The 13,528-nt window shown below is 50.5% G+C and overlaps 1 protein-coding gene across 1 annotated transcript; it reads right to left on the bottom strand.

Moving 5' to 3' along the window:
* Positions 1 to 220: 220 nt before the first annotated feature.
* ALG1 (ALG1 chitobiosyldiphosphodolichol beta-mannosyltransferase) lies at positions 221 to 12,370 on the bottom strand. Its single transcript, XM_032327887.1, has 13 exons — positions 12,120 to 12,370; positions 11,136 to 11,213; positions 10,917 to 11,020; positions 8,312 to 8,460; positions 6,442 to 6,531; positions 6,000 to 6,110; positions 5,425 to 5,546; positions 5,219 to 5,257; positions 4,832 to 4,891; positions 3,931 to 4,041; positions 2,586 to 2,700; positions 1,568 to 1,643; positions 221 to 469 (listed from the first exon to the last, which is right to left on the bottom strand). Exons 1-13 carry the CDS (start codon positions 12,325 to 12,327, stop codon positions 338 to 340), a joined length of 1,395 nt encoding a protein of 464 aa, XP_032183778.1. The 5' UTR covers positions 12,328 to 12,370; the 3' UTR covers positions 221 to 337.
* Between the last annotated feature and the right edge of the window lie 1,158 nt (positions 12,371 to 13,528).

Genomic DNA, 13,528 nt, shown 5'->3' on the forward strand with positions numbered 1-13,528 from the left:
ATTTCACTCCGGGGCGCCTGGGTGGCTCAGTGGGTTGGGCCGCTGCCTTCGGCTCAGGTCATGATCTCAGGGTCCTGGGATCGAGTCCCGCATCGGGCTCTCTGCTCAGCGGGGAGCCTGCTTCCCTCTCTCTCTCTCTCTGCCTGCCTCTCCATCTACTTGTGATTTCTCTCTGTCAAATGAATAAATAAAATCTTTAAAAAAAAAAAAAAAAAAAAATTTCACTCCGCAGCCGTCCTTCCAGCTGCTGTCCACAGGGAGGCGCTGTTCTAAAGCGTTTGCCCAGGGCTAAGAGGAACTGGGCCACACTCAGGGGCACTGTCTTCGGCTCAAGCAGTCACTGGTCCATAAGCAAAGGCAGCACCGTCTGCTTCCAGCTCTCATCCCAACGAAGCTGCTCTGACTCCCGGAGGTTCTTCCGGAACTGGTTTAGTTTGCCAGCAGGATCAGGAAACTTTGAGAAAAGCATCTAGAAGAATAACGACCAGAACTTACTCATCACTGCTTCCAACCCCTGTCCTAGGTCCCACCCTAGAGCTGTCCCTCCTTCCCAGCAGCCTAGACTCCTGTCCCCCTCCAAACACAGGCTCCCAGACCAGTGATCCTACCGAAACCCTCCATCACCACACTTCAAGAACCATTACAAGTGTCCCGGAGCCCCCAGAGCCACGGCTCTGGCCCAGCTTTCACAGCAACCTTGGCTAAGCTTGACACAGCTCTGACCCCGATATCCCAGACCCAGCAAGCCCCTTCCTCACATGGCATAGGAGACCCCTCAAGTCCCAGCCATGCTCCATCCCCTACTCTGCTCCTTCTTGACAGTGCGGCCCAGACTGCAGCGTTTTCCATCCACACCATGCCCTGTGGCAGCCCTTGGCCACTGCTGTTCTGTCCACCCACAGCATTCACCCTCAGCCTCTGCCCACCACTGTCCAGCCCATGTGCTAGAACTCGGCATCTGTGTTCTTTCCAGCTAAACTACATGTTGCTAAACTACATCAGGTGTTTGCAAAATAAGCCCAGGGGCCAACTTCGACCCCCATCTGTCTCTGCAAGTAGTTTTACTGGAACACAGCCCCATCCCTATGAGCCCCCACTCACAGACTGTGGTTGCTTTCATGTTACAGCAGAGCTAAGGACTTCTGAGACTATGGCAAAGCAAAAACATTTTCTATCTGGGCCTTTCCAGAAAGTTTACTGTCCCTGGTCTCAACTGCCAAGAATGATGAACCCATCTTTTGTGATAAGTGTGAGCACCCTTTGAAGACTCCCACCCCCACCCCCAGCCCTGCAAAACTGCTTCATGAAGCTCCCTTCACTCACTCCCTAGTCGCTCACTCCCTAGATAGAGCACACGGTCCACCAGCTCCAGCATCACCAAGTGGTATAAGCTCCACAAACCCAGAGGGCAGTCAGGGCCGCACCCACACGGAGCGCATGGAGGCCCAGCCTCTGAGACCACTGCTCCCTGCCTCAGCTGTCACCCAGACCCAGCATAGGCCTGCCCAGACACAGGAGCAAAGAATCAGGGCAGAGCTCAGCCTGGCGCGGGGGCAGATGTGGCTACCTGCAGCTGGGCTGCCAGCTCCTCAGAGTCCTCGAAGACCAGGCCATTTTCCTCATGTTTCACAAGCTCGTGTAAGCTGCAGAGAGAATCACAGACCTGAGAGCTGCCTGGAAAATCCCCACGGTGCCCGCGGTGCCCGCGGTCCCCACGGTGCCCACACGGACTCCCCCTCCCACCCCTCCCATGGTCAGTCGGCTTGCAGCGAGTCTGTTCTTAGGTTTGGCATCTGAATAGAAAAAAAAGGCCTCGAGGGACATATACACATTAAAAATCCAAACTATTCCAAGAAGGAGGAACAGTGAGCACATACTTTGACCTTTTCTGCTACAGGCTCTTTTCTCTGAGAATGTGCTCAATGAGCTCTCCTTTTTTTTTTTTTTTTTTTTTCTTAATTGCACAGCAGAGAAACAAGGTAAAAGGCAACTGCACTAGAGGGAGACCTGGCACATTAAGGATGACTTTTCTGGGTCAACAAGGAGTTAATCCCAATGTGCCCGGAGCTCAGGGTCGAACATCCTGTATTTTCCATTCAGAGGCTGGCTCCTGAACCAGTGGTAGGGCTATTATTTCTAGAACCTCTCCTAACACCGCCCTCTCCAAACACCCATCTTTGCCAGGAACAGTGGAGACAGAATCACACTCATTTAACTGATTCCAATTCAACTCTTATGAGCCCAGACAAAAGGGACACAGAAATAAAACCATGTCAGCTGTGCCGGCAATTCCATCCACCACTCTATCCATGAGCACAGGCTCCCTAAGTGGAATATTTAAGACTCATGTTTTTTATTCAACATCAGCTCTAAGTGGAAGTCCACTCCTTCAACAGGGTACAGCCCACCCACAGAAAGCCCATGGGCCCTACTCCCAAGGACCACCTGGCAATGCTGCATGATTTTCCAGGAGAATTCCTTGAGCAATTCCGACCTTACTGACAAAACCTCCCCTCCCCCCACCCTCCCGCCACCACAGCTGATCTGAGAACCTAACTCCGTGAACATTCGGTTTCTGTTCCTACCACTGGAAGTTCACAGCGCACACAGGCAGACAGCACCCAAACATGTCCACCACCTTCATGGGCAGGTCCAGGCCGCTGGAGGACTTGTGCAGGCACACACCCAGGTCTGCCGAGCCTGCAGGGTTGGGGCGAGGGGGGCAGTCAGAGCGCAGGCCCATGCACCCCTAGAACACAAATCCTGAAAGGACTGTGGATTGTCACCTCAGCATAGGGAATGGAAAACAGGGTAACAATGCCCCCAGCCCCACATACAACTGGCTGAGTTGGCCAAGCAGCCTGGAGAAAAGCAGACACACAGCGCTTCTCCCCAACAGCCATTCCCAGCCACTCGGCCCTGTTTGAAAATGACCCGCCCATCACGGGTAGTTTCAGTCAAACAGACTCCCTTTGTCTACTTAACCACATGTATTTTGAAAGAATCAGTAGTAGTTATTGTTAAAGGGGTTCAGAATTTCTGCTTGGGGTGATGAAAATGTTTTGGAAATAGACGGGTGATGATTGTATAACACTTTGTATGTAAATAATGCTACTGAGTTGTACGTATACTTAAAAATGGAAAAATCATTAAAACAGCAAGTTTTTACTGTATGTTTTACCAAACTATTAGGGAAAAAAAAAAACATAGCACATCCAACAGAAAACCAGCTGTCACTGTGGAAATAAAGCCAAATAAACAACTTTGCATCACTAAATACTGCCTGGGAACTCCTGCCAACCAAAGGCTTTCCACTTGACACTGCCGGAAGATGAGGCCTTTCGAGACATGTCAGCGCGAGGCCAGCACCCTCTCCCGGAGAAAGGAAGATGAAGGAGGATTAGGGACCCAGGGGAGTCAATGGTGCTTAACACATTATTTCTGCATCTCCCAAGCCACTACCCTCCCAGACGTGGGGAATGGGGAACCCCAACCCAAGGCCAGGCCCAGCCCTTCTGCCCAGATGGAAGAGCAGGACTGAATGGAGGGCTTGGAGGTTGAGAAGACAGAACCCTGATAAACAGGTCTAGGGCCCCCGCAGGTGAGAGAAGCCGGCGTATCAGGAAGCAGCCTGGTCTCCTGGAGGATAGCCAAGAGCTCCTCTGACAGGTTCCTGGAGGTGGCATCTCCCAGCCCCACGCAGCCCCTAAGCAGGGCCCAATCCAGCCTGAGGCCTGTGTGTCTATGGCCCTGGAGCTAAGAATGGCTTTTAATTTTTAAAAGATTACAAAACAAAGACTATGCAATAGAAGCAAATGAGACATTCACTATCTGACCCTTTCCAGAAAAACTCTGTCCCTGCTGTGTCCTAGAATATTCCCTTTTAAACCCCAGCTCTCTCCCTGTAGGCTGCTGGCTGGATGCCCTTACCTAGAAGCAGGGGATAGTCCTCAGCCTCCAGCCACGGTGTACAGACTTGGATGTGCTGGAAACGCTTCTGGCTGATGAGGCCGCCGTAATACTCCTTCAGAGGCCCTTTGCCTTGCCAAGAAGATCTCAGTCACTGCACTGGACCCATCTCTGGCCCCATCCCACAGCCTCAAGCCTCAGAACCCTGCAGAGGTGTGAGCGGAAGGCCCACACTCTGAAGATGTGATCAGGTTCCCATTTGGCCCCTTCCAGACCACCAAGGGGAATGCACCCAGACCACTGAAGCCATGGTCCTTCCCCCCGAGCAACCTGCATTAAGAGGGCCTCAGGCTTGGAAGGTGGCCAGGCACCAGAGTGCCAACTGGATACAACTTCTCGCCCAGACTGGTCTATGTCTTCCCTGATGCCCCAGGTGGCACAGGGTATACAGTGGGTTCCTAGCTGCCCCTGAGAACTCTGGCCAGGAGGAGGGGAGTACAAGGTGAGGGAGTTTGCCAGGACTCTGCTCCAACCACAGCTCTCTGCTTCTCTCTCTCCCCGCTGGCCTACTCAGGAAATAATTTTATGTTGAGCTCTTTAAAGTAGACTCTTTCATTTAAAAAAAAAAAAAAATGCCTGGAAACCACTGCATACAAGTAAAACTCAGTAACTATGAGGCTATGCTATCCAAGATTCAACCAGAAGCCACAATCCTGCTGTCATGCCCCTCTGAGCTTCAGTTTCCTCCTCTATCAAACTAGTATAGAAAACCCTACATCAGAGAGCTATGGTCAGGACTGACAAGACAACCAACACCACCTGCCTGGTGTGCGAAGGCACCTAATAAAGGCAGATGCCTTCTGCAGGCCCTCCCCGCAACCACCCCATTTCATACGGGAACATGGACAGTCCCTGGCAATACCTGTTATCACACAGACCAGAGAAGGAAGGCTCTCTCCGTCTAGGATCAGCTGTTCAAACTCTATGTTTAAAAAAATAAAATGATAACCAGGATTACTATCTAATCAGGTGAGTGCAGGCTGGGGGACGGGACAGTTGCAGGGGAGGTAGCCTCTCCCAGCCACAAGATCACTCTCCCAGAGGTGGCATTTCAGATCTAGGGCCTGGTTAGTCAGTGACCCAAATGGGGACTCAAAGAGTCACCACCTCCACGACCCATGTCCTTAGGCTGACCCACTCAGTGGCCCTGGGGGCAGGAACATGCTGCAGGACACAACATGCAAGGCCAGGTGAGCACCTCACGGCTCAAAAGCCCCTGACAAGCTCCTGCTAACAGCCACACACCTACTTTCTAATGCCGCCAGCAAGATGGAGAAGTCTTCATCCTCTATAAGAAAAGAGACCAAAGTGTCATTGGCTAATTTCTAGATGCTTCCCATCCCAGCTCAAGGCCACGCCCCTTCTCATCGGGTCCCCAGTGTCCTCAAATACACATGGGGCGCAGGCTCAGCCTGGCACTCAAACAAGCCCCAAGTGCCCGGAGGGGTCCTAGACCTGTCCAGCTGGTGCTGCTGATCAACAGGGCCGGCCGCCCACGAAGATACGTCACCACCCCACTCTGAGAGTCCCGCTCTGTGAAGGCCGACCTCTCTGTTGCTGGGTCCAGGCGTTCAGAGCTGAAGGAACAGAAACAGAGCCCATGAGATGTCACAGAGCAAGGCTTCAGGCCCCAGGATGGTGATTGCCTGCCAGAGTGAGGAGTGAGGCCAGCAGACTCCCAACAGTCAGGATGCCGCCATGTCAGCCCCGCCCTCCAGTCTCTGTTGCAAAACTCAGCTCTACTGTTGCTGAACAAAAGCGGCCATGCACGGTGCATTACTCGGTGAGTGTACTGTAGAGCCATAAAACTTTATTTACCAAAAGAGGCGGCAGGCCTATGGTCACAGTCTGCCAACCCCTGGATTAGGGGATTCCCTAATCTTGTCTGCAGCCAGAGACAAGAGAGGCCAGAGCAGCAGTGAGGAGCCAGGGTCAGGGGAGCAACGGGGACAGCTGTGAGGAGGTGGGGACAGGTGGGACAGCAGGAAGCACAAGAGAAGACAGATAAAGACTGAAGATGGGACACCTACCGGGCCTTAAATGCAGAGTAGGTGCAGCCCAACTTCATAAACAGCTGGTGTTGCAGGTCCAAGGGTGTCTCTTTAAAGAAAGAGGCTGGCTTGTCATAGACGGTCACAGCTCTGCAATGAGATCACTGGTGGCTCTAGAGAGAGCCAGAGAAAGGGCTAAGGCATACAAGATTCAGGGGGATCCAAAAAATAAGGGCATTCAGAGGATCCAAGACTCGGACAAGGACACTAAGAAGCTTCAGAATTACTTGGGAAGCTCAGAGACATGTTCTAAGACCAAAACCACATGGACAGTCTGGTCTCCTCCCCCCTCGGCTTCCCAAAACCAGTAATCATCTCCCCAGACCCCTGAGCATTTGTGGCTGCCTCGCCAACATGACACAGCAGGCACTGCAGCTGGGACCAACCATGCTTGGGGCCCCTCGCCTCCCCAGGCCCCTACTTGATGCCCCAGTTCTCTGCCAGATCTTCCCGCATGGAGTTGGTCACACATAGATTCAGGTGGGACAGGCGCCCGCAGAGCTTCTCGTACCTGAAAAGACATATCACCATTCAGCCAGGAGCCCTGGACCCACCACTACTGCCACCACCCCCACTTGACTTGATACCTTCTGGTACACAAGAGCACAGGGCTGGGGGTTTCCCAAATCGAGTTGCTGGTGAGGTGCCTCCCCAGAGTCTGCGCTGAGTTCCGTCTGTACTATTTCTTTTTTTTTAAGATTTTATTTATTTATTTGACAGACAGAGATCACAAGTAGGCAGAGAGGCAGAGAGAGAGAGAGGAGGCAACAGGCTCCCTGCTGAGCAGAGAGCCGGATGTGGGTGGGGCTCGATCCCAGGACCCTGGGATCATGACCTGAGCCGAAGGCAGAGGCTTTAACCCACTGAGCCACCCAGGCACCCCCGTACTATTTCTTTTACACCTTTAAGTCATATCATTTTTTAGCTTAAATACAGTTAGAAACATTATCTCAGGGTGCCTGGGCAGCTTAGTAGTTAAGCACCTGCCTTCAGCACAGGTCATGATCCCAGGGTCCAGGGATCGAGCCCCACTTCTCCCTCTCCCACTCCCCCTGCTTGTGTTCCCTCTCCTGCTATCTCTCTCTGTGTCAAATAAATAAAATCTTAAAAAAAAAAAAAAAGAAAGAAAGAACCTTTCTCTACAGAAGGGAAAATCCAGGCTCTCCTGCCACCAAAGGAAGAAATGTAATAAAGCCTTCATTATTAAATCTTACCCACACTGTACTCTTGCTGCAGAGGCTGTGGGGCTGGGCTTGTGGGTTACCAAGGGATGGTTTTAAAAATCTGAGAGAGGTGTTAGCAGCAGATTAGCCCCCAGTGGAGACCTGAGCCCTATCCCATGGCAGAAGTGAAAGTGAAAAGGGAGGAAGCACTCAAGGTTGCTGAATGCTCCTGGTGTACCACAGCCCATTCCTCACTCAGGATGCGGAGGAGGCAAGAGAGCTGGACAGCTTGGGACTGAACTGTGGTCCTCACACTTACTACCTGTGTGGCAAGCAGCAAAGTGGTGCTGGACCTTGGTTTCCTGGCTTGTAAAAGGAGAGTGACCAGAGGACATCCTCACCAGGGGCAGCGAAGACTGAATGGGATAAAGGGCCTGGCATGCAGCAAGTACTCCACGATCACTTGCTGCTGCTGCTGCCACAGCTATTACGACCCTTGGTGAATGACCCATCAGGGTCAGATACTGCCCACTCGGGCTCAGAGCACGACTCTTCCTGCTCTGCATCCAATCTGCTCCCGCAGGCCCTTCTTTCTTGCTGTCTCACTGGTTGCAGCCGACTGGGGCCTGTGTCCCCATCCCCCAACAGCACCCCCAGTTTTTATTTGGAGATCTAATCTGGGGGCACCTGGGACCCCAGGTCTGACAGCAGAGCACTTCCCCTAAACCTGAGGTATCGGGGTACTGCAGCACCCCCACCCCAGTGGGATGTCAGAGCCTGACAATCAGAGAGGTTCCCTTTCTCTACTGAGCCTGTCAGGGTGCCAGGAGAGCCCCCAACACAAGAGAAACACCTCCAGGACGGAGTGCGGAGAAATGACAGCGGGTCCTGATGACACTTTTTGAGTCAAAGTCAGCCATGTCTCTGGACTTTGCAGTTTCAGGACCAACAAAAGTCTGCCTTGGCTTAGGCCCATCTCTGTTACTTGTAACCAGAGTCAGTCTAATCCCCCAGCCTTGCCCTTATTTCACAGAGCACCTGGGGGACCAGCTTCACCAGGTCTCTGCACTGGCCCTTTTTCCTACCCGGTTCAGGGAAGGTGTCTGTACCCTCTTCCCAGACACTCACCACTTGGCCAGGAGGACAAGGCGGTGACTGGGGCCATGCACCAGCCCCATAATGGAGTAGCCATAGTTGTGCCAGTCGATGACGAGCTTGCTCCCACAGAGGCAGCCCACAAACCAGCAGACAGCGATGGCAGGTAAGCCTGGGGGGTTCTGGGAAAGAGATATTTGAATGAAGAGAAGGAAACCCAGACCACGGTCAACAATAAACTGACTGAAAACAGTGGCAACATACATGGCAAAGAGCCAATGATCTTTACAAAGCTCTTGGTAATTAATAAGCAGAAGAAAGACCCTCTTCCTCACCAAAAAAGGTGTAAAAACTCATAAAGGAGGGGCGCCTGGGTGGCTCAGTGGGTTGAGCCTCTCTGCCTTCAGCTCGGGTCATGATCTCGGGGTCCTGGGATCAAGCCCCATGTTGGGCTCTCTGCTCAGCGGGGAGCCTGCTTCCCCCTCTCTCTCTGTCTGCCTCTCTACCTACTTGTGATCTCTCTGTCAAATAAATAAATAAATAATATTTTTTTAAAAACTCATAAAGGAAATAAAATTGACCATCCTGAAAAGCCCAAGGCCACCAAAAATCAAGGAGATAAAAAATAGCCAAAGAGGTGCATTTTTCACCTAGCAGAATGTAACCTCTAAGACACCTAACAATAGAGAGGGGTGGTGAGGACATGGGAGAAGAGGCATCCCCACTGGATGGGGGAAAAACTGGCTCAACCTTATTCTAGGACTATCTAGTAACACACCACAACATTTTAAAAGTGCATGAACTCTGGAGTGCCTAACTGCTATGTTGATAGAGCAGTGACCCCTTTTTTTTTTTTAAGACTTTATTATTTATCTGAGAGACAGAGAGAGAGCGTGCAAGTGGGAAGGAGGGGCAGAGGGAGAGGGGCTCTGCTCTCCCCACTGAGCAGGGAGCCCAAAACTGGGCTCAATCCCAGGACCCCAAGATCATGACCTGAGCAAAAGTCAGACACTTAACTGACTGAGCCACCCAGGCACCCCAGAGCATATGACTCTTCATCTCAGGATTGTGAGTTCAAGCCTCATGTTGTGCATGAGGCCTACTTAAAAAAAAAAAAAAAAGGAAAAAAAGTTTAAAAAGAGCATGAACTCTGATCAAGCACAGGAATTTACCCCACAAAGGAACTGCAAAAAACATATGGTCACTCGTGCTCTTTGCTGTGCTATTTGTAAAAGTGAAAAATCTAGAAGTATCTGAATGTCTGTTAAAATGAAATAAGTATGTTAAGAGCATATCATATAGTGGAATCCAGTGCAGCTAATTAAAAGAAGGTGTTCTTATATGTTAAAAAGCAGTGAATGGAAGAGTCTGAGAGCCTAATTCCAGAACCAGACCAACTACTTGGTTCAAATCTTTACTCCAGTATTTCCTAGATGTGTGATGACGGGGCTATTTACAGAACCTCTCTAGACCTAAGTTTCTTCATCTCTAAAACATGGGTCATACAAGACCCTACTTATTAGAATTGTGAGGAATTGGATGAATTAATACAGACATATAGATATGTAGTAAGTACAGTCTAAGACTCTGTCTATAATGACAAAATAACAGAATGAATGAGTACCATTAATACAATGGACACACACCGTAAGCTCTTACTCATGTTTTTATAAGTCTATACACTCACAAATATGCAATTTATTCACCAATTTGCCTTTTTTTTTTCAAAAATTTTATTTATTGGGGTGCCTGGGTGGCTCAGTGGGTTAAAAGCCTCTGCTTTCAGCTCAGGTCATGATCTCAGGGTCCTGGGATCAAGCCCCACATCGGGCTCTTTGCCTGTCAGGGAGCCTGCTTCCTCCTCTCTCTCTCTCTCTGCCTGCCTCTCTGCCTACTTGTGATCTCTGTCAAATAAATGGATAAAATCTTTTTTAAAAAAATTTATTTATTTATATGACAGAGAAAGAGAGAGAGAGAGACAAAGAGTACACGCACAGAGGCGCCTGGGTGGCTCACTGGGTTGAGCCTCTGCCTTCAACTCAGGTCACAACCTCAGGCTGGGATCGAGTCCCACATCAGGCTCTCTGCTCAACGGAGAGCCTACTTCTCCCTTTTTATCTGTCTGCCTCTCTGCCTGCTTGTGATCTCTGTCAAATAAATAAATAAAATCTTAAAAAAAAAAAAAAAGAGGGGGCGCCTGGGTGGCTCAGTGGGTTAATCCACTGCCTTCGGCTCAGGTCATGATCTCAGAGTCCTGGGATCGAGTCCCGCATCGGGCTCTCTGCTCAGCAGGGAGCCTGCTTCCTCCTCTCTCTCGCTCTCTCTGCCTGCCTCTCTGCCTACTTGTGATGTCTCTCTGTCAAATAAATAAATAAATAATCTTTAAAAAAAAAAAAAAAAAGAGTGCACACACAGGCAGGGAAAGTGGCAAAGGGACAGGGAGAAGCAGGCTCCCCGCTGAGCAGGGAGCCCCATGTGAGGCTGGATCCCAGGACCCTGAGATCATGGCCTGAGCTGAAGGCAGATGCTCAAACGACTAAGCCAACCAGGTGCTCCACAATTTGCACATTTTAAAAGGCTGGAAAGTAAAGGAAGCTTAACAGTGGTTCTCATAGGACGACGCAAGGCTGACATTTACCTGGAGAAAGATGTAGGCTGCTGGCTCCCTGCATATCAACTTCCACAGCAAGTGCACAGACTGAAATATAACTTTGACTCCATACTGGAAAATGCAGGGCCCAACTACAAGTCAAAAAACAGTTGTTACTCCCGAAGGAATTCTTGGCAATGTGTAGAACCCCCCACCCGCCCAACACAGACACAGATTCAGAGGGATCTGGAGTTCACTGCATCCTACCTGGAAGTTTCTGAAGTTCTGTCAAACTCACAATCTGAATTCTGTTGTTCTGCAAGAGCTCATCATAGGGTCTGGAGTCTGAAAAGAATGTACCCTTTAATGCGGTGGACAGGGCAATATAAAGTCAGATGATCCAGCAGCTCAGGCTGAATAGTGAAGAATGTTTTGGAAAATAAGAATGTTTTGGAAAATAAGAAATTTTCTCTCTGTTCCCCATAGCCAGAATAGAGCACTGAGGACACTTCCTGTCCAGACTCTCCCCACAGAGGGAGGGCCTGAATCTTACCCACTTTTATTTACTTAACACAATGCCTGGCACACAGTAGGTACTCCAGACAATCTAGAGCTCCCTGGATGGTGGAATTACCCCACAACAGGCAGACCCCTAGGAAGTTCCACTCCACTCCACTTTCTGATGACACCTTCAAAACAGGGCCAGAGGCAACCAGTGCTACTCCCCTTTTTCCCTGATACACGACTGAGGTTCCCTCTAAAGATGTCATCCTGCTTCTGCATACTGAGAATAAAAGCTGGACATGCGGCACAAATGAAACTTCTCCTGCCTGCAGACTCTGCACTGAGGGTGTGGAATGGAGAGGAGACAAGTCCTCTGAGACACAGACTGACAAAGTAGCCACAAGGAAGTATGGTTATCGTCACTGACCCTGGAGTCACACACACCTGGGTTCCAATCCGTCTTTCTATTCACTAGAAAGTAATGTGAGACTATGCAATGAATTCACTTAACACAGTCCTGACATATGGCAGTCACTCCGTTAACGCTGGCTGTTCCTAGATACCCATCCAGCAAAGGTTGGGCAGAAACCTAGCCATCAGGGCCACTACCGAGGCCATCCAATTTCAGAGAGCTACCCGAGGTAGGAGAGAGGAAGGGGCGTCCCCGCCCCAGCTCCCCTGCGTAGGTCAAAGCCGCTGGTTAAAGGCTGAGAGTGCAGCCTCCCTCCCAGTCTCCCGGGCACTCACTGCAAAAGCCCAGAAGTGTCACGGAGAAGCCGCTCTTGGCAAACGACAACGCGTGGTACTGCATGCGGGGACTGCGACCCACGTCCCCCAGCACCACAATGATCACGTGCCATTTCGCGCGCCCCTGACGCCAGCGCTTCCACGAGACCAGCAGCAGTAGCAGCAGAGACGTGGCCACCGCCAGCAGGGCCACACAGGAAGCCGCCATTCTGGCGGGCCAACAGCAGTCACGTGACCGCCCTCCCCGCGCCAGCGACGCAATGCGCAGCCTCAGACACAGCCTGTCGGAGATGGGCGGAGAGAAAGGAGGTGAGGAGGTGGTTCCCTAAGCGGAGGCGCATGGAGCTTCGAAGGAGCCTCTGCTGGCCAAAAGTTGGTGATGCTATGGTAAAGATCCTTCTAAGAATCTAGGAACGCTTTTTCTCAAAATTCTAAGATAACTTCAAATACAGTGAAACAGGGGCGCCTGGGTGGCTCAGGTCATGATCGCAGGGTCCTGGGATCGAGCCCCGCATCGGGCTCTCTGCTGGGCTGGGAGCCTGCTTCCTCCTCTCTCTCTGCCTGCCTTTCTGCCTACTTGTGATCTCTGTCAAGTAAATAAATCTTAAAAAAACAAAAAATTTTCGTATTGGCCAGTTCCATTTTTATAAAATCAAAACTACCCTTTAGGGGCGATTGGATGACATAGTCCAGGCCCTTAAGGGTGGACTCTTGATTTCGGGTGAGGTCATGATCTCAGGGTGGGGAGATGGAGCCTGCAGGAGCGGGGGTTGGGGGGGGGTGTCCTGCGTCCAAGCTCAGAGGGGAGTCTGCTTGAGATTCTCTCTCTCCCTGTCCCTCTGCCTGTCTCCCCACTTGGTGCATTCAGTCTCTCTGTATCTAATAAATAAATCTTAAAGAACAAAAAAACTCCCCTTTACTGTTAGAAGTCAGGAGAACGACCTGCCTTGGAGGACAGGGTGTGAGTGGGAGGGGGCCAGTACGGAGCTGGTGGAATAGGGCTCCTCAAGGTGTCTTTCTGGATCTGGGTAGGTGTGGTCCTTAGCAGCAAACTTGTTCGTTTTTCCGGATGTATGTTGTACTTGAATAAAACATTTATAAAGAGAAAGGGAAAAGGACAAAGAAGGAAGTAAAACGCACAATGATTTCAAGTATATGTGGTTAAGAAGGAAAGTTTTTCCCACTGACAGTCTCATTTTACCCCCTAAAGTAGTCACACTAAAGAGTTTATTGTGTGTACCTGTGATAGCCTTTTAACTTTGAACAGGGTCCTCTTGCTGAGAAACACTGAGAGCATTTTGGTAAAGCCCCCCTCACTGCCCTCAAGCTTCTTCTCTCACTCATGCACTGGACCAAAAAATAAAAAATAAAAAATAAAACTCCTTTGATAAGAGCCTAGACAGGGCAGC

The sequence above is a fragment of the Mustela erminea genome, chromosome 20 (assembly GCF_009829155.1).
Source record: "Mustela erminea isolate mMusErm1 chromosome 20, mMusErm1.Pri, whole genome shotgun sequence".
In the NCBI taxonomy this organism is placed as follows: domain Eukaryota; kingdom Metazoa; phylum Chordata; class Mammalia; order Carnivora; family Mustelidae; genus Mustela; species Mustela erminea.